Source organism: Anthonomus grandis, chromosome 5, assembly GCF_022605725.1.
Source record: "Anthonomus grandis grandis chromosome 5, icAntGran1.3, whole genome shotgun sequence".
In the NCBI taxonomy this organism is placed as follows: domain Eukaryota; kingdom Metazoa; phylum Arthropoda; class Insecta; order Coleoptera; family Curculionidae; genus Anthonomus; species Anthonomus grandis.
Genome location: NC_065550.1, coordinates 13,496,094 through 13,518,141, shown reverse-complemented (window position 1 = coordinate 13,518,141; position 22,048 = coordinate 13,496,094). Strand labels below are relative to the sequence as shown.

General features: G+C 31.0%; 1 protein-coding gene and 1 long non-coding RNA gene across 3 annotated transcripts in view; one reads left to right on the top strand and one right to left on the bottom strand.

The window, feature by feature from the left end:
* Nucleotides 1-22,048, top strand: part of LOC126736080 (uncharacterized) — a 122,205-nt gene that overhangs the window by 23,106 nt on the left and 77,051 nt on the right. For both annotated transcript variants that reach the window (XM_050440289.1, XM_050440288.1), the window contains exon 3: nucleotides 20,593-20,715. In XM_050440289.1, coding sequence (XP_050296246.1) covers nucleotides 20,593-20,715 — 123 coding nt within the window. The remainder of the gene's footprint in view (nucleotides 1-20,592; nucleotides 20,716-22,048) is intronic.
* Nucleotides 10,580-11,202, bottom strand: LOC126736093 (uncharacterized). The gene is made up of 3 exons (XR_007660609.1): nucleotides 11,085-11,202; nucleotides 10,930-11,031; nucleotides 10,580-10,868 (listed from the first exon to the last, which is right to left on the bottom strand). It is a non-coding gene; the product is annotated as an uncharacterized LOC126736093 (long non-coding RNA).

The following is a 22,048-nucleotide window of genomic DNA, read 5'->3' as shown; positions in this document are numbered from 1 at the left end:
CGCGACAAACATTAATAATATGTCTTCGCAGTCAACTCGTTTAGAAAATATTGAACTCTAAAATACCAACAAACCGTTTTTCTCAAAAATGCAAATAATTAAATCGATTTTGTTTAAAAATGTATCGAAGTATTAAATGAATTAAAATGATAGGGATAAATTCCTTTGACCAATTTGCTGTTTTTGTGTATAATGTGGAAATCGGGTTACGTAGATATTTAATGAACACCAACCTGACAAGCATCTTTCTGGTAAAATTGTTTACGAGTTAGGAGTAAAATTTCGGGAAACAGTTTCTCTTAACTTACGAATAAAAAGAAGAAATATGAACATTCTGTAGTAAATGAAGCTATTAGTATTGGGCCAAATTGCCATGGATGATACATTGAGTACAAGAAAATTAGCCAATAAGATGGCTAATTTTCGGCGTGAAAATTAGAAAAAAATGGCGGCCTGAGTCGTACAAGTGTCCGAAGAATATTTAAAAAACACTAATTCCACTCATACAAAATTCTGTTCGTACAGGAACTACACGAGGATGTTTTGATCGTCGCTTGGAATTTTGTGAACTTATTAGTGGACGAGCGGCGAATACTAACAATTTCCTATTTAATGTGTGTTTTTCGGATAAGTGTCTATTTTTTTAACGGCATAGTTAATCGGCGCAACTGTCCTTACTAGTCTGAGAGAGTTTTTGTGGTTTTCAACAAGACGTTGCACCTCCACATTACTCTCAAAATGTGCGCCATTATTTAAACAATACCTTCACAGGTATTGGTGAATTCTTCTTCACAGGTGGATAGGTCGAAGAAGTTCAATTGAGTGGCCTCCCCGGTCACCCGACTTGACTCCTTTAGAGTTTTTTCTGTAGGGACACATAAAAAGTAAACTGTATAGCCCTCCACCTGCCTCATTAGAACACCTGCGATGACGTACGATGAATTATTGATGTTTGTCGCGAAGTGACCCCGCAATTTCTTCAGAATCTTTAAGAACGGTTTGAAGATAATTTGTATTACTACATGGAGGTTAGCGAGCAACATTTTCAGCATTTGCTTGATTAATTCCGTTTTTCGTAAAGTTTTTTTTAATTCATACGTTTGTTAAGAAATGTATTTTTCGAATTTTAATTTTAACGAGTTGATCGATTTTCAAAAAATAAGCAGCAGCATATAGGGAATTAATTGTACTTTTTAGTAAGGTATCATTAAACTCTCCCTTTCCCATTTGAAAAAAATTAGAGGATGACACCTCCACTTAAGGGACTTCCCCCTTACAAAGAACTAACAGGTTTTTAGGTTTTTTTGAAAAAAAAAATTCTAGCAGTTATGCCTTGCGGTTCGTTTTCGATAACCCACACGGCATAATCTTATTTAAGGTTCTTCGCATGACCTCCAAGGTGACTAATCTAACTGCCATAGATTTATACGAGTTTGTGATTCTTGAGTATATAGTACAAAGGTAACAACACGAGTTATAGTTAGGAGAATCCTTGGATTCCTTCTGATATGCGCGTATGTTTGTAAAAAAAAAAAATAGAGTTACAAGAAATTCCGACAGTACTACATAAACACGTATTATTCACACCCTAAAAATCGTAAAACAAAAATTTCTTCATTTCTTGTAAACCTTGAAAGGATTTTAGCGTATATCATGTATACTATCGGACAAAAGTAGAGAAACTTTTTAAAATTCCTTATATGTAATATAAAAACTTTCAATATTTAATAAATATCCTAAAAATATTCTCGTTCTTAACAACAAGTTATGATACGGAATCACAGGCAAAGCTTTTTAAAAATTTAACAGAAAAAGTTTTCAAGAACATCACAAATCTATCTCTTCTACAATAGTGGTTTACTATTATTTATAATCTAAGAAACAGTCAGAGATTAAATGACATAGTAAGCAAAAATAATGTACAGATTGGCGAATGGATCACTGCACCTATAAAGCTCCTAACAGACGAAATTTGCAAAGCCGCCGCCGCGATAGTACACTGGTATTTGAGGTTCAAGCTCGATTATTTTAAATTTTATTTTAGAAAAAATATTACGCCGGTATTGGTATAATATTTTTCTAAAGACCTCCATTAGCTAAACAAAAGGTTAGCCTATCGTAAAAGCTGTTTCTTACTTCCAATAGAGTTTGAGGTAAAATGGAATTGACAGATTTAACAATTTTGTTTCTCAACTTCTCTGAATTCGTTGGCCTACTATTATAATGCTCATAAATAGTCTCCTTAAAATAACCCCACAAATAAAAGTTTTGGTGACAAATCGGGAGATCTTTGAGGTCATTTAATATTGGCAGCCCCACTAATAAAGCGGTTAGGAAAAGTATTTGTTAAAAATTCTTTTACCCTAACCGCATTATGAGCTGGACAGCCATCTTGTTGAAAATAGACTGATCCTAGATGTATATCAGGGAGAAGTTGAACGGCAGGAAGAACTTGGTTTTGTAGCACATCAAGGTATTTTTCGGCGTTCAAAGTATTATTAATGAAAAATGGCCCATTAATATGAACGCCCAAAATACCAGCCCAAACATTCAACTTTTGAGGGCACTGAATACGAAACTGAAAACTTCTGTGCTCGTTTGCCTGGGACCAGTAACGAACAATGAAAGGATTGTGATTACCATGCAATAGAAAAGAGAACTCATCTGAAAACAAAATATTTTCTAAGAAATTTTCGTTTTCATTTGCCTTTTCCATCATGATTTCACAAAATGCCATTATTATAATTTTTTTAACCATTATTAAAATTAACCATTATTATATATTAAAACGCCACTGATCTTCAGGAAACACTTTCAGGAAACAGTCTTGGAATATTTAAAACATTTGTTTTAAACTAAATTTTTTTTCCCAAATACTCGTCACAGTTTTATGATGCATACCCAGTTCCTCTCCAACACTTTTGCTCCTTCGTCTTGAATTCAAATTGTTCTTGAGCTTTGATGTGACAATTTCTACATTCTTGGAGGCAAAAGATGTCTCAAGATTTGATACGTCATTTAAAATAGTTTTTGCACAAGGGATCGGTCTATTAAATAAATCCCTGCGTTGTAATGCCGAATTACCTCCATAAAAGAATTTAATCAATTAAACTTTTTCGGAAGGGGTATAAACAGTCATAATGATAAATATTTAAAAAATTTAAAATAACGCTTTAAGACTCAACAACTCAACAGTGCAGTATGCAATCACACAGCAAAATGAGGTCTGCTGATTCCGCGGTGCCGAAAATAAGTAGCCGTAAGCGAGAAGCGGTATTGTCTTTTTTAATGCCTATTTGTAGTCTTATTATTACATACTATTCGCCAACCTGTATAGTCGGAGGTTATATAGTTCATAACTAACGGATATTTCTTTCCATCATATTCCACATTCTTTTTACCACTTGTTTATAGTATGAATCCGAATATTTAAGGTTGGACATAAATAGAGAAACTCACATAAGAATAAACCAAATTTAGTATTTATTTTGCTTTACGTGAGATCTATTAATAGTTTTTTAGTGAATATGCTTCGCGGAAGATATTTGTCGAAAGATCTTCGTACAAAAATAATTGATGCACACAAGAGTGATGTACAACAAGTGGATATAAGCAAAATGCTTAGTTTGCATAAATTTGTTGTAAGCAAGACAATTTCTAATTTTAAAACACGAAATTCGTTAAACAGCCTTAAAAAAGTGGCCGCCCAAGAAAAAATTGAAAATTGAAAAAAAAATTGAAATGATTGATATAAAAAAATTGCTTAATCTGATCCCTATAAATCGGTAAAAAAAAATTTAAGTGAATCGCCTGGTGCTGATGTTAACTCTAAGGCCATACAAAGACATCTAAGGGAAGCAGGATTATTTAATAGAAGAGCCACGAAAAAACTGCTAATCAGCAGGAAGAACCAAGATAAAAAAATATTTGCATTGGACAACCAACGACTGGAAAAAAGTTTCGTTTTACTGATGAAAGTAAATTTAATTTATTTGAGTCTGATGAAATATCATGGGTGCATTGCCCAGAAGGCAGAAGATTTGATCCAAAGTATACAAATTCTACTGTAAAGCATAGCGGTCGATCCCTCGTGATATGGGGTTGCTTTTCTGAGTACGGTATAGGTACATGTTATTGAAGGTATTGATCGATTTGTGTATTTAGATATTCTAAAAAATGTAATGCTATCATTTGCTGAGATTAATTTAGATAGATTAGGATTATGAAGAAACCTCTGGGAGGTTTTCAATATCCGAGATATAATAATACTAGATATTTTTCAATATCTCGTAAATCCGCAAGAATCCTGGAATTCTGTTGAAGAAGAAACCAGTATGAAACTTTTGGAATCCATGCGCAAGCGATGTTGCGAGGTTGTTGCAAATAAGGGATACTCAACATACTATTAATTTTATTATTATAGAAAAAAGTATTATGTTGAAATATTTATTAAAATAATTTGGTTTATCTACTTTTGTCCTTAGAGTATTATGTTTATTTAAATAAAATCTTTGGTTTTCGTTGTATAGTTTATTACTTGACCAAAATAAAATATTTAAAAATATTGGTTATTTTCATTATATATAGAACTGCAGTACTCTCGGAATATTCTAATAAAACCTATTTTTTTAAAGTTTCTCTACTTTTGTCCGATAGTGTTTGTATTCTTGGAGTTCCTATAACAATATCATAGAGTGCCATAATCCATTATGTGATAAAAAAGTGCAGTTTTGGAATATTTTCCCAAAAAAAAACGATGTTTTTCAAAATTTTATTTTATATCTCACTCTGAAAATCGCAGTTTTTTTTTTAATTTTCTGAGTTAGCTAGAAGCTAGAAGAGAGCTAAAAGAGTGAGTGTTTCTATATCGCATAATACAGGTTGCCTCTGATTAAGTTGGCACTTTTGGTATCTTTGTTAATATTTAAAATACAGGCTCGGATAAATTAGCAAACTAGGATTTTTGCTCCTGATTAAAATAATCAAAACAAAAATTTACAGTGCGTTTTTGAGAAAATGTGAAAAATGTAAGTACTTTTGTTAAATGGATATATATTTTTCCACAAATCACGTTTTACACGAATAGCCTAAACCTAAAAATAACAAAATTATAGGAATATTAATAATTTTGCCAAATTTAGGCACGTCGGGTTTAAACTTATTTAGAGCAAAACGAATAAATCATTGTTTGACTAACAAAATGACAGAAGCCATGGAGATTTAATAAGATAAATAAATACTGACAGTTACACGTTAGCAAAGTTTTTGATTTTTGTAAAATCTAGACTAGTAAAATGCCTTTTATTGAAAAATGTGATATCTTAGAATGTTACCTTGTATGCCGAAAAAATAGTCACAGTGCGCTAGAAGAGTTACGCCAGAAATTGCGGACACGTAAGTTGCTAAACCGAAGTTACTTCTTAATTCTCTACAGAATATTTAGAAGGAACGAAAACGTGTTTAAAAGAACTAGAAGAAGCAACCAATTTATAAAAAGCGAAGATGTTGAGATTTTTATTTTGGCATATTATGAAGCTCATATGAAAAACTCAACTAGAGATCTAGCAAGAGCTTACGGTGTGAGCTTAGTAACAATATGGCGGGTCTTACAGAAACACAAATATATAAAAAAGTATATACAAAAAATACAGAATTTAATGAACCGTTGATGAAGATCAATAGATAGAAGATCAATCTTAAAACTTACAAGACTCGTGATTAAATATGCTCAGAATTGCATTGAATAAGAGAGCGATGTTTTTGCTTATTTATTATAAATTAAGTAGGTTTACTTAATGTTATTTTTATATTTCAAAACACTTGCCTAAATTTGGTAAAATATTAATATCGCTATAGTTTTGTGATTTTTAGGTTTAGGCTATTGTATATAGTGCAAATAAACTTTTTTTATTAAGAAAGTTATTATCTTTTGATTTATGTAAATATAATATGTATATGGGGGATTCCATTTAACAAAAGTATATTTTTCAGATTTTCTCGAAATCGCGATGTTCAATTTTGCTCTGTCTTTACCGTTTTAATCAGCAGAAAAAATCAGATTAAATAATTAAACCAACCCTATATCTTAAATTTTAACAAAGATACCAATAGTGCCGACTTAATCGGAGGCACATTGTATAGCTAGTTAATAGATAAATAAAATAAAGAGACAATCTGTAATTTTCCTTTTAAACGCCTGACCTATTTTAAACTTTTTAAGTTATTGTGGAAAATACTATTCAATAATAGTAAAATGACTATTTGTCAATGTTTTGGATTTCTGGGTTTTATTGTTTTTTTACGAAGGGACAACACCCTGGTCCGCTCTTAAGTAAATAAAGTAAGTAGAAAATGTGCCGTAACAATCAATTTGCTTTTAAAAATGGTTGCTGTTTTTGTATTTTACTTTTATTTTAGATTTTACCATTTATGTAATTGAGATTTCTAGACTTGCTTCTATTTTTATTCTTATCTTTATTTGTTACTCTTTTTTATTATCTTTTACTCTAAAAACTGCAAACAAAATTATTAACGTTTACAATAAAAAAAATCGACATTATCCCCCAAAGATTTTCATAGATTCAATATACCGTGTGTTGCAAGTTGTAAGTGATTCGCCCCTATATACTATTTAGAGGGTATAATGGACGACCAACACATCAAAGGCTTTTTTTATATAATAATTTTTTAACTAGATAATCCATCAATAAATTCACTTAACTTAATTTATCTGCCTCTCATTGTGCGTAAGGTATACTCACTTTTCGTCGAACGCAATAGTAAGCCAATCCCAAGTTGTGAAAATAAAAATTTTCTGAGCTACAAACTATCAAGTGCTTTACAAAGGAATTGATATACCGTTACATGTTAATTTACCGGTAAGAAGTTAAGACGCGTTTTATCACAAACCTAATAATACATTATTTTACTTGCGGAAAATTCGACGATCAAGCATACTTAAACTTAAATGAAGGTGCTATTTGATCCTTTTCATTAAATGGTGATTAAATCACCCAACAATATGATAAAAACAATTTATTTATTAGTCATGCTTTTTCAATGCACAAGTGTACAATTTGCCAATATGATCCTATGTTGACGAGAGGCTTTGATAGAGTTTTCAAAGACTTAGGTCTAAGAATGGTCTATCAAGGTTCAGCCATATTTAAAAATCAAAAAAACATTCTTAACAGGGATAAAGGTCCAATCCCTTATAGTCAATTATATAGTTTAGTTAGTGTTTAAGATTTGTTCCTCTCTATTTTCCGCTCTATTAGTTGCATCATTAGTATGTAAGACCGAAGATGCTAACATTGTTAGCGAAATACGTGTCGAGAGTAAAAATTAAGAGTTTTGGTTAGTGATAAAACTGTCTCGTAATGTGAGTGTCACACCAAAGGTTCCAACTATAGGACTATTACATACATGAAAACACAATTCTTCCGTTGTTCAATATTGGTCTCGGAAGAATAGCCACAAAAGTTTTCAATTCCGTACTCAGTATCCTCAAAAATTGCATTACTGCTCGACTCGTTTGAAGGAGTTTTATTTTTTAATGATGTTAAACATTTTTCTACTTTTATTAGAGTTTATATTTTATTTTTATTAGAATAACGCCTTAATGAACATTATGCAATACACTGCATAATAAATTTAAAAGTACGATTCTATGTGGGTGGTACACTATTGTATGTAGAGTCTGCATCAATAAAATATTTTATAAATGCTTGAACTTTCGCTATTATTGCTTTGCTACTTTTTATTTTATATGTAATACAGTTACCCCGATCAAAGTCAGACGCTTACCAATATAGATTAATATCTCTTAGATATTAATGGCGCCAATAGAACACTGAACCACAGAGCACTACACTCAACTAAATACCTGGAAAAAAATTGATTAATGAAAGTTAGTTTGGGTAATAAAAAAATTAAATTTCGGCAGAAGTAAAAAGAAGAGCATACGTTAAAAGACGAATATGCCCAGCCAATGAGAGGATTCCGGCACCACAGAGGTGTGGCTTGCGTACCGCCAAAACTCAAAATACGAATTTTTCAATGCATGTAGTTGAACAGCGAGATTTGGCATCTCTGACCTATATATTTGCTAATATAGGACTTTGTTTTAAAAAAAATGCGATATGCATATAAAAGAAATATTTGTAGCTGTTATAGATTAGTAAATTAATGATTTTTTTTATATATATTTACAGCGTGATCAAGATTTTTAAGAATTTGAAAATAGGTAATTTATAAATAGTTGCCAAAATGATTTTTATAAATACCTATATAGTACCTTATTGAAATCATTTTATTATGGTAGTGATAGAGGTATGAAAGCAATATTCATTATTACTGGAGACAGTTGTTGGATGGGGTCAGAAATTAAAAAAAAAAACAGAAACCAGTCATCCTCAGGACACTAAGTATTTCTAGGGTTCTTTAGTTGAAGTTTAAACGTGCGTAATAGGGAACCGAGTACGGTGGGGCTGCTGTATTAATTAGTAAATAAGTACAAGTGCATGAGTGAGTACGGTATATATAAAACACATTAAGCAATCCAAAAATTATGGCATTATTATTAATGATAACACTTAAAAGTTTGTATTTTTGTTTGATATTTTACTTAGAACATTGAAAGGCCTTTCAATGTTTTAAAGATGTTTTTTATGGTAATATATTAAAATTTTGTGTCAAATTACCTCTTTCATGCCATATGCCTATGATAGGTACCTATAATTTATAATTTTCATAATATAATAATTGTTAATGAGCGTTTGAAGTTTATTTAAATAGCCAATTATACATTACTTAGGAGATTGAAATATGTGGATCAGAGAATATTAAGTGGGTAGATGATAAAGATTGCTAGGCGATGAATAACTAAAAGTATGTGAATTGCAAAAAAAACCATATAAATAACATATAAACTTTAATTTAACAACAATTAAAATCAAAATATATATTACAAATAATCCTAAAAAATATGTGGTTATTTTAATTTTTGTATAACTATGTAGGCATTGTTTTGATAAAATCCCATAGGTGACGCATCATCATAGTCGCCATAAGAAGTAAATATTTCATAAATACTTTGAGGCAGCTTACTTACTGTTGCTTGTTGAGTAGTTTTCAGTAAGACAATTTGAAAATTATTCAAATCATTGTGATGACAGTAATATTACTTTGAAATTAAAAATATGGCATTATATTTATCAAATATCTTAATGTCGACTAGCTTAAATGTTTTAAATTTTATAATAACTTTTTTAATATAAACTATACTATTAACTTTATACTATATTAGGATTGGTCAAAATGTATTATATTATATCAACAACTTAAAACTAAAATGGTACAGAAGAAACTAAATCCATCATGCTTGGTCTGTAGACTAGCACTTTAGCTAGCTTTGTCTTCTCTGCTGGTCATGTACAGCCCAGCCATTCAACAGATTTTTTTGTAGCACGAAAAAAAATTACTGTTCTGTATACATTTTAATAAATAAATATACTCACAGAGGGTCTGTCCCTCATCATTCCATCTCCGTTTTGAAGTAATTTAGTTACGTTTTCGGCGCCCTAAAAATGTTACACTTATATAGCAATCCAAATTTAAGTACATTTGAAAATTTAACTTGAAAATAACTAAAATACCAATAAGGTAAAGTAGTCTCAAGATAAAAGATAGTTTACATCAAACCTCTTAAAATTGATATCTACCAATCCTGCACCAAAATCCTTAAAAGAACACAAAATACTGAATAATACATCATCATATTTTAGCTACGTACATACCTGCAAAGATAAAATATAGCCACAACAACAATCCAAATATTTATAAATATTAAATGCTTAAACAAATCTAGACTTATTTTTTATTTGGGTAGTACATTCGTTTTTCTTTTCTTTTCTTTTCAAAGCTATGAAAGTTTTCTTGTTCCATCGCTTTATTTTTGAAATTATTGAATTGAGTCATAAATATGGCCAAAGCATTTTCATCTAAAGTGCTACCATAGCTACACAGCTATGGCAGCTTACACGTTGCTTGCAATGCAATCTTAAAATAACCATAAAGCATGTAATAAAGATGCAAATTATATTTTATGCAAACTACTTCTCTCTTTTCTTCAAATTTCAATATTAAACTATTGACTTTCATTTTTGAACTTTCCTGAATAAAATAGCTTACATCATCCTGATAATTTGTTTGGCTAATTGTAGGTTCATCAACAAACAAAACAGTATCCTCTCCCTCTTTAGTTGGGGAATCTAAAATTTAAATTCTTTTAATTTCTTCTCCATAATTCCACTCATATAGCCCACAGCAAAATCATTATCTTTTAGTCCCAGATAAGAATATCATATGAAAATTAAAGCTTATTGAACAACTAAAATAAAATTGGTCAAAAAATCAGATGTCTTTCATTAATGAATCATATGCATTAGCACTTTCATTATTTACATCATTATTAAAGGACCCAAACAAAACTCTCTAATTTGTTATAAGTATTAAGTTTAATTTTTATGCATGTACACATACAAATTCTCTTGAAAAAAATGCATAATTTTTCCCTTGGCTATTCCATTCATTAATTTTCAAAGCATTGGCTACCATATTATCACCATCTTTTTTTTGGTCAATGTTATATTTCCTTATCAAATATGCCAGGTCACCTCTTGTTAGCAAGTTTAGCCTTTCTATTGTGTCATTCTGAGTTTTTTTAGCATCTTAAATTATTTGTTCATTTGTTACACCTGCAGTCAATTTCCCAACAATGATATTTTCTTCAGCCTTAGATAACCTTTTGGTTCTTAACTCGTCTACATGTCCTACATGTGTTTCAAAAAATGTCACATCAATTGATCCTACAAAAGATTAAAATTATGAATTAGTCTAGGAATATTAAAATTAATGCAATATTATTACCATTCTTTAAAACCTTGACTAAAATCCTTGAGGGGCATGTTCCTTGAATGCGTATGCTTCCCCCAGACTTAACACTTCTAATTTTACATGAGCTATTGAATCCTAAAAGTAAACAACAAAATATAGAATTATGTCTATACAAGAGTTTATACAACCTCTGATGTCGCTCCTGTTACAATTGTAAAATATATGTTCTTCTCCATTCTTAAATTTATTTCGGGTCTGGCAAGCATAATCAACTTCCCTATTACTTTGCGCCCTCCAAGAGGTATATTCTTTGAAATTCTTAAAATTTAAAAATGATGTTTAATCGTTATATAATGAATATCAAGCAAATGTTTGTTTAAACTATTAAAATAAGAGAATGTCTGGGTATCGTTGGTACACATTGAACATATAATAATAATATGTTTCTTGTATTCCTGACCAACAAATTCTGGGTGAAACTTCTTAAGATGTCTGTTTCTCGTTGATGTGCTTGAAAATTCCTTCTCACAGACTTTGCAGATTGCATTTTGTTGACTGCAAAATCCATAATAATTCAGATTAGAAATAACAAAATTATATCTTACCTTAGTGTTGCCATAATTATCCTAAACAGATACTGCAGCTAAATAACAAATTATGCAAGAAAGAAATCACTGGAAAGTTTACTAGAAATTAAACACAAATGTTTGTTTTTGTTGTTCAACACTAACCACTGATTGCTGTGAGCACTCAAATGGTCGCAAAATCGATATAAATAATAATTATTCGTGATAATTAAATCATTTAGGAAGCAAAGCAAATACATTCTGCAATGTTCGTTAAGGAAAACGAAACAAAATTAATATGCCAATCGGGCGCGAAATTTTACGGACGTAAACGAAGTAATCAATCGGTTTTCGGTCCCGTCTTCAATTTTATTTGCTGGGCATATTCGTCTTTTAACGTATGCTAAAAAGAAGCCGTCTGCAAAATTCTAGAAGCTGAAAGGCTAGAAAGAATGGCCGAATTTTATTATGTCATATAAAAGATCAGATGCTTGACAGTCCGTGCAGTCTAGAGACGGTAATTTTGCTTTCTACTGCCATCTACGACGTCTGGCTATTAAATAACGATACTGTCCTCCTAAAGAGCACCGTAGAGGATTGAGGAAAAAAACGAGCAGTGCGTTGGGTAGCCCTCCGACCGAGTGCTATACAGTTGTTGCATCTGTGGACATAGGAAATCCCATGCAATTTTTAATAGGGTCAAATATTGGCTTCCCTAAATATTTTAGAGAAAAATTGTATTATAATTGTTGTATTATAGAATAATTTAAAGAGCACCAAAATCTGCAACCAATAAAATAACTTCAATTACTTTTTTATTTGTCCGTTTATTAGTAACAGCCAAAAATCTTTAAGAAAATTTGTCTTTTTTATTGCCTCGTATTCACAGGTATGCCAGCCAAAACTTATTACCTTGACTCGTGGTGAACATCAAATAATTTGTCCTGGCATTAAACTAAATTCTACATTAAAAAACTCAGCTATGAGTTGAATGATGGTTGAATGATTTTACCAAGGCAATAGTTAATAGCCAATAATAATAAACAATAGTCGAGAAATTTCAGACTGGTTTGCAGATTTTTTTTTAAATAGGCCTTTGCCAGGAAAATCAACAGTTAATAGAACTGTTACAAAATGTGAGCAAAACGGCACTGTAGTAAATAATTGCAAATGTGAGGCAAACAATGAACGAAACAATCATCAAGGCAAGAAAACGAAGAAAATGATAGAGTCTTGAAGCTTTTTTTACATATGGGAGAAAATGAAGGAAAAATAGGTACAAGAAATCTTGGAGAGATCAGGGGAATTGATCGTACAACTGCGTATCGGGCTTTAAAAAAACAGAAATATTTCTTGTACAAATATGAAATGCATCAGGAGCTTAGAGATGGGGATGAATTAGGGCGGCAGGAGTTCTGTTGGATATGATGGAAAGGGCAAACATGGATAGGGATTTTATTAGAAATATTTGCTTCACATACGAAGGCACTTTTACTTTAAACAATGAACCTAACGTATCAAAATTATTGGGATAAAGGATATCAGCATAAACGAACGAAGTATTTACAGAAAGTTAATATTTGGACAAGGATTTTCGTGCAACACATTTTAGGACTATTCTTTCTCAATCAAAATTTAAATAGAAATTATTATTTAGAACTACTTTAGGAACAGATTTTGCCGAGTTTAAATGATCGTGTCGGGGAAAATCGAGAGGTTTGGTAGCAAATGAATGGTTGCCCGGCGCATTCTATGCTGCTATTCGGGAATATCTAAATAACGCTTTCAATGGGAATGTAATTGGCCTGTTACACGTAATAAATTGAGCACCAAAGTCTCCTGATCTCGCTCCCGACGATTTTTTTCTGTGAGGCTTTTTAAAAAATAAAAATTTACAAGGAGAAGAATTCCAAATCTCGAAGAGTTAAGGAATGCGATTTTGATGGAATCTAACAAACTTAGAATATTGAAAGGCTAGAACTAGTAAACAACAATTTTGTTTGAGTTTAACGAGTGCACAGGGGTAAGAGGGGTGTTTTTTTACGAACATATTTATCGATTCTTTGTTGTTAAGTTTACACGCATTTTCAAAAGAAAAAATTTTCAGCTATATATCAACACATAAAATAATGTTAATTAAACTTATTTATGTTAGATTTTGGATTAAAAAAAGTACAAATAGATATATTCTAAGTGCAAAAATAACATCTTTAAGGCAAAAAATTATTAACATTCTTATTCCTAAAACCTCTTCTAAAAAATTTGGAATGACCGCAGGCAAAAGCTGATGCCATTTTGCGAAATGTCATCATGAAAAACGGCATTGTGTTTACATTCGGCATTTAGGAAGTTCTGTGTTTTTTCTTTAGTTTTTGGTTGAAAAAGGTTGAGTCATTTCAGTGTTTTTGTGAACTGATGAAAACGTGTGTCGTTTGTGCCACACCATGGAAAAAATTAACCACACTGATGGGGAAAGGTTATAAAGAAATCCAACAGTTGGCAAATTCGCAAAAATTCGCATTGTTGGTCACAACAATGCGAATTTTTTAAGGATGTTGTTATCTATTGTATCTAGCAATTTAAAGCAATAGAATTGAGATTTTACCTAATTTCTCACAACGGATTGTTGGGTTCTTTTTAACTACACTACGGTTTTTGTGTGCAGTGTTTTTGCCTTGTGTAAAAATACTGCACATGGCTAGACTGTACAAAATGGCACAAAAAGACATAGCATAAATATTTTATATTATTATATCCACTAACAAAGTTAGAATATTGCAGATAGAGCACCTCTAGCTATTTAAGGAACACTGATACTATGAACACAATAAAATTGAACATTTTTAAAAAAGCTGTTTTCATTATATTTTGAAATTAATCTTGTTAGGGCGCGTATCCTCTTAGGTTACTCGTGCCTATTTACTGCATGACTTCTTAAGGAATATCTAGAAAAGAAGTTGATTAATATATTTACAGTGTGTGTTTTGATCTTAAATGCCTTAAGAGGTAGATTATTTATAGAGACAGGCAGGGCATTGTAGAACTGAATTCCATAAAAAGGTACCCCAGACTCGGGTGGAAGATCCATTTTCTATAGAAAACTTTGGTCTCTAACGAAAATATAATTTTTTGAGTTTTGTCCTCTTTTAAGCACAACTGATTGCATTTGTTTTAGATGTTTTTTGAAAAGCTTAGGGAATTCATAAGAGAATTAATTATAATTTAAGTTTTTTTCATTAAAATATAAATATGATATAAGTATTATATTATACAAGTATTATAACATAAGCTAGAAGGCAGGTTCAGCAAATAGGCTCTTCAAATATCTCCAGAAAAAGAAGTTCAGCGGGTTAGGATATTACACCAGCCTAGTCAATCAACTGAAATACCCAGATGTAACATGTCCATATGTCAACCATAGAAGCTAAAATTTGAAAAATCTGGAAAAAACAACAAAAAATACTTTTCGCGTATAGGTGGTATCCTTAGATATCGAATAATTGGATCTATTATATTTCTAGGATCCTTGACTAGAAATATACATCTCCAGTTTTTATAAAATAAAGGTTTCTTGGTTTACATTTTTCTTAAAGAATATCCCATTATTTTATCAAGATGGCGCACCGGACCGCCTCATAACTTTAGATTTTTTTTAAATAATCGTTTTAATGAGTGAGTTGGAACTCATGGTTCTATTAACTGGCTACCAAATAGCCCTGATCTCATTTAGACTCTATTAGACAGTTTTCTACAGGATATCTAAAAACTTTTAACTTTATAAAGACGTAAAAATTTAAAGTTTAAAGTAAAATTTAAATTTAAAATTTAAAGATTTAAGGGAAAGAACTCAAGTATAAACTACTTAAATAAAAATATCCTGTGATTATTTTCAATGATTTGTTGAAATTATACAAACAATATAGAAATTATATACTAGGCTATATTCAATATTTGTGAAGAAGAAAAACGTTTCACAACATTTAAGATTCTTTTTTTCTAAACAAGGTAAATATTTTAAAAAAGGTAAACGAAATATTAACATAATATATATTTTTTTAAATCAGAAGAAAAATATTGTTCATTTAATATTTAAATATACAAGGTGTTCCATTTTAAGAAAAACTTGTATTTTTTATTAACTTTACGATGCCTCTGTATTATATTTTAGAACATTTCTCGGCGATTTAAGGTAAACCCTACAACTTTTATATTTAAAGTTTTTCTCCACCCCGTATAATAACCGAGCTGGGCTATGTCTAAATATAAGGAACAACTCTGTACATTGTATAAATCTGTAATTAAAAGTATATCCTCACCTGTTGTGTCTTCGTGTCGTGCTTTTTCAATGATACGTATCTTTACTAAATGGAAGTAGTGCTATTAAGTTCGTGAGAAAAGCATGGTGATACATTTTTAGCTTCTTTCCGAATTTCATTTTATTTAGTTTTTACTGGCTTTCTCGGTGCCTTGATTGAAACACAAAATAATAATACAAGTTTCAGTTCGTTTTTTTTTAGAACAATTTGACTATAATTATAACAGATATTACCTATTATATTATTTTCCTTCGCCAATATTTTGCTTAACGCATCTATTGATGTGAGTCCTCTCTTATAAGAAAGCCTATATACAGGTTGGGAAATTAAAGATTACGCATTGTCCAAAATAATGGTAACACCGCATCCTCTCGTCAGAGAGTGGCCATCTCTGGTCGTCTAATAGGTATTTGTTATTTTTATTTTTTAGAGATAAGATCAGGATGCCTTATTTTGCTGCGTGACTGCATGTTTCACTGTTGAATTTTAAAGTGTTTATTTTCTTTTTTTTTTTCAACTTATTATGGTCCTATGGTTGGAACCTTTGGTGTGACACTCAATTCATAAGACAGTTTGACCACTCATCAAAACTCTTTGTTTTATTCTCGACACTTAGGGAGGATCTTCTATCGAAAGGGTTTAGCAGCAAGAACGACTGGAAACAATGATTTGTAGCCTAGAGGTGGATTCAACACAATGAAATAGAAGTGTTGGGGAGGAACTGGGCATGGATTATAAAACTATTGCCATTATTTAAAAAAAAAACGGAGATACATCCCTTTGCCAATGGCGAAAAATGTAATTTTTTTGAAACCATAATGGAAAAAGCAAATGAAAGTGGGAAATTTGAAAAACATGGAAAACATAATCCTTCCGTTGTTCGATATTGGTCTCTTGGAAAAAAAGGGCACAGAAGCTACATAATCAGTATCCTTAAAAATTGAATGCTGGTATTTCAGGCGAGCATAAAATCGTGAGAGAGTGAGAGCTGTTGCGGAAGAAAAATACTCCTGCCATTCAGGGGTCTATTTTCAACAACACGGCTGTCCTGCTCATAATGCGGTTATGGTAAAAGAATGTTTAACAAATACTTATCATAACCATCTTATTAGTAGGACTGGCCTCCTCTCCATACAAATCTCCAGAATTGTCCCCAAATGACTTTTTGGGGTTATCTTAAGGAAACCATTTACAAACATGAAATTAGTAGGCCAACAAATTTAGACGAATTGCGAGAGAGAATTGTTGAATGTGCCAATTCCATTTCACCAGAAACTCCTTTGTAAGTACGAAATGGCTTTTATGATAGGTTAACCTATTGTTTAGCCAAAGAAAGAAAATGTTTGATCTGCTTTTTAATAATTAATTTTTGTTAAGTTTATTTTTAAGAGTTTTAAAATTTTATTCTTGTATGGTATTTAATTTTTTTGTACTTTTATCAGAGTTTATATTTTATTTTTAATAGAATAATGCTTTCATTTTCATTATGAAATACACAGCATAATAAAAAAATTGACACTACGACTCTATGTGGGTTATACTGATGTATATAAAACCTGTATCAGAAAAATATTTTATACATGCCTGAACTTTCACGTAGTATTTTGCGAAATCTTATCGTAAGTAATATAGTTATACCGATCAAAGTCTTAAAAATTGTTTATAGACCGTCTTGCTGATAGACCGTTTTGCTTTTAATGATGTTTTTTTTGGAAATAATTCAATACTTTTTTGTCATCAAACCTAATACAACGTTTAAAACAATCTGGCGCCCTAAAAATTTAATTGTTTTTATTATGGGAATAAGCCTTTTTCCATGTTTCTCACTTTGTTATCGACAGACAAAACAAGACATTGATACAATTGGTACTGTTTTAGAAATAAATATTTTTTACTTTGTCAGACATTACACTTATTGAAAACGGAAAATATTATAATTATCAATTGGAGCTCTGGGATTTTTAATAGCTGCTTTACGTAATATCATCTATGAATTACTCTATGTCTCACCTAGTTGGACAATTTTGGTGATGCACAAATAAGCTCGCTCTCTTCTTTTTAAGTAGATGGTTGTTTATGATTTAAATAATTCTTTGTCAGATAATACTTTGATTTTGCGAGGAAAGTTGATGGGCACTTTGTTTTTTTTTCCGACCATTAGATAAATGGGATATCTAGCGGAACGATTGATTCGAGTTTGTTACCAGAAGGATTTTATTTTTTAACCTTATAGTATACATTTAAAAAATGCCACACGTCTTGCAATCTAAATAAATCTAAACATATTGTTTATACATTTTTCCTGTACTGAACCTGGTTTTATATGCATATATATTTTTTTATTAAAATATTTTTTAAATTACTCAACACCGAACTTTTTAAAAAAAATTAAAGAGGGAGAAAACGCCCACCGATTTTCTTCAATTAAATTGCTGGAGGTGAATATTTCTCCGAAATTGACGCTGAGATGAATATTCTCACATTAGATTTAAAATATTGCCTCAAGAAGTAAATTAAAATATCATTTGAACTCTCGTCATAAAATTTTAAAATTGAATAAAACTAAGATGAAGAACTTAGTCATTTCGATTTCAGATAAGGGCATTTGCTTAGTGATAATTAAAAAGGAACTTTTTGGCTTTGACTAAATATGATATTAAACTGTTGCAAATTGAGTTTCTTTGACAGTTTTTTTTATTTTTTTACGTCTTTTGTGTTTGTGATATTATTCCAGTTTAGAATAGTCTCCTGCGATTAACTGACGATTAGCACTGCTAACGGCTTAATGGGCGAAAGAGTGTTATAAGCCATTATAGTATATCAATGAGTTTCTCACGTAGAAAATTCATTACGATCTAATTTATTAATTATTTATAATAGATAGAGGCGAAAAACAAATTTAGTCGCAAATTGGCTATTAAATCGATTGACAATGATAGTGTTTGGCAATTAATTGCATATTAACAATGTTTCATTTTTTCTTAAATCAATCTTAATCAAAATTCCCAAAATAAGCTTTTTAATCCTACCTTATACAGAACTCAAGATATCTTAAAAAATAAGCGCCTTAGATATAGGACATATTTAACAAAAAATTAAGGTATTTTACAGATACGTTTAATATTATAAAAATATACCGGGTGTCTCATTTAAAAATGTTGAGAACTCTGTAATACAAAAATGGTAAAAAATCACTGCCACTCTTTAACAGATATGTTAGGCTAACTGTGGTATAAATTTCGTCCACGTTGAATAAATAATAAAAATTCATAGCTAAAAAAATGAAATGCCAAGCAGAGAAAAATGAAATATAAATTTTAAATAATGTAAGTAAACAACAAGTCGGCTTGTGCGTGACTATTCTCCATTTCCATTTTACCCCTCTATTACTCCCTAAAGATGTTACAGTTATCAATTTAATTTTGAATGATATTAGAATAAAATTGTTTTTTATGGTTGAACTTTGCGAAAGCGGTGGACGGATTTTTTTTTTTAAGTTTATCGGTAATGGTGTTAAATACTACGAATATCATAATATTATTTTAGACTCAACTTTGATTATGATATTTCCGAAAAGTTACACTTAAATCTTGTCAAAATAAAACTAGTTTCGCTTAACGATGTCTTTTGAATTTACAGGTAGATGATTGCGATGTAAGTCTGGTTGACATTTGCCTCTTAGATCAACTAGCCTAAAAAATTGATATTTTACTTATTATTATATAGTCAATTCTGAATTGGTCAGAGAGTTGCAACCGATGCGTTGGTAAATCCACTTTCCGAATATCTCGAAGAGAATTCAATTATAATGTATTTTCCTATCGGCAGTTTAGTTGTAGGACAGCTTTAAGTGCTGGTTCTGCGTTCGTGTCTTTTATTTCTGACGCTTATCAAAAAAATAAAAAGTATGTGAATATTTTTGTGACTCAAGCACAGCGTTTAATTTTGTCACACTAAGTCATGGTAACTAAAATATGGTAGTAATATTTAAGTGACTGTTTATATGTGATTTCTGTCAAAGAAATGTTATCTGCTCCAAGACCTTTTGTTGTTGTAAATAACGAAAATTTCTTACTGTCTGAACTATTTTTTTCTTGGTTGGGGTTCGCACAACAAATTGGTGGCAAAAGAGCAAGTGGAAGGGTATCCAGAAGCATTTATGTATTGAGAAATTTTACCATAAACATCCTTCTTCTTCATCATTCTTAAGCCGCTATTGCCCGGGAACACTCTTCATAGTTGCGATGAGTTTATTGCTGCCATTGGTTATAAGGATGGTTCTAGGAATAGTTTGAGCACCTTAAAAATTCTTACATCTCTATATAGTTTTCAAAACTTAATTCACATACATCAGAATAAAACCAGATACCAACACCGAACGCTTGAAAAATTCCAGCCAGAAGTTTTCGATTTTCTGTCAGCTAAATTCTATAACAAGTTATTGAGGGAGGCCAGAGAGAGAGGTGTTTTTAAATTCAGGGTATATAAATTGCTAGTTAAAGCTAGTTATTATAGCTGTCAAGTTTTTGGGTAATGCTATATAATCAAATTGTATATGTTAGTTTTATTGTATGGGTTATTTTCTTGTAGATCTTTCTTGATAAATAATATTTTATATATAGATTTTTAAGTTTTAAGTTAAATGAAAAGTATTTTAAATATATTCTTAATTGGTAGAAAACTTATTAAATTCCTAGAATTTAAAGAACATTTTTTAATTAGCGACTATTTGGGATTTTGGAGTTTAAACATCGATACATTCACAAAATCTAATGCATAACGAAGGTTAAACTGAACCCAATTTTCTTTTGTAGAAGGTGCCTTCAATAGTCGAACCTCTGGATCTGAGGGACTGCTATGAACTTAGTTTAGAACAAAAGAAACAAGCTTTGATAGAAAAACTTGCCAATTCGGAGAGTTTTTTCACATCTAAACCGGTAAGACTACAATTATTATTATTCAATGCATTTACGATAAAAAAACAAATTCATTTAAAATTCAGGTATTCTTTTCTTCTTTTATTTTTGAGACATATAGGTTAGTATTGTCACTTGCGCATTTTTTTAAATAAAACATTTCTATAAAGGGTACCTCAAGTAGAAACGATGGCCTCCACATTAATTTTTTTAAATATAACACCCTGTTTATTATGACGTTTTTCAATTCTATGATATATTCTGAATATATATGTAGATAGATAAGTATAGGTAGATAGATAGATAATGCCTTTATTGAACAAATGAACATTTTAACAGATATAAACCTAATTATAGAATAAGAAAAGAAATACACTCATTTTTTTTAGACATATTCGGAAAAACTCACTAGACGAAGTCTAGCCATACATTTACCTAACCCGTACATTTGACCATGAAAAAATTACACCATGAAAAGATCTAGGGCTTTTCCCTATAATCCTTTTTTCCCCTACTACCATATAGCAGTCTCACTATAGGTTTAAGACAAGGTGGCTTAGCCGTAGTATAGGTTGAGCAATGAAAGACTACTGGGTGTAGAACTCAATACTCCTGTATTCACAAAAATTAACAACTACTTATATCAATCTTAAGATAACAATTCGTGGTAATTATAAAACTCATGATGAGCAACGTAATTATAATTTCAACTATTTGCCAATTACGACCTTGCGAACTTAAAACAAACGTGAGCTTAAAATTCATCGCAAACACCTTGATCGACTAACATAAACAATTTTATATAATTATGCATGGATACTTAAAGCTACCAAAGAATGTAAAAATACTAAAAAATGTCGTTTAGAGATATTTCTGCTGAAGGAATGTTTAAGGGCCAGAGTTCCACCATCGTCATCTTGTTGGGTCATGTGTAGATCGACGTCGCTTGTACTGCCTCTTCATAACCCATAAGGATATGCAACATATCGAGATAATGATCAATATGGTGTAGCCACTTGCAGTGTAGGAGTGAAGTGTGGCTTTCTTCCATATTTCGCCTTCCAACTGCTAACCTAGTCGCTGCTCATCCAATGAAAGGTTAGTAAGGTCATCTGCTACGTTGAATGCGGGTTCCCTCGAAAAACTGCTGACTGGATTGATTTTTGCTTGGTGTAGGTCGGTGAGATTAACAAATGTTGATGTTTGTGATAGCTTGACACAACAGGAACGGTATCGAAGCGTTTTGCAATTATATTGTTTTGTTTGGTTTTTAAGATGCATGCTTCGGTTAGTTGAATTATGCCGGTGGTATTTACTAATATTTCTTCCCTTATTCCGTTGCAGGTAATGGCGA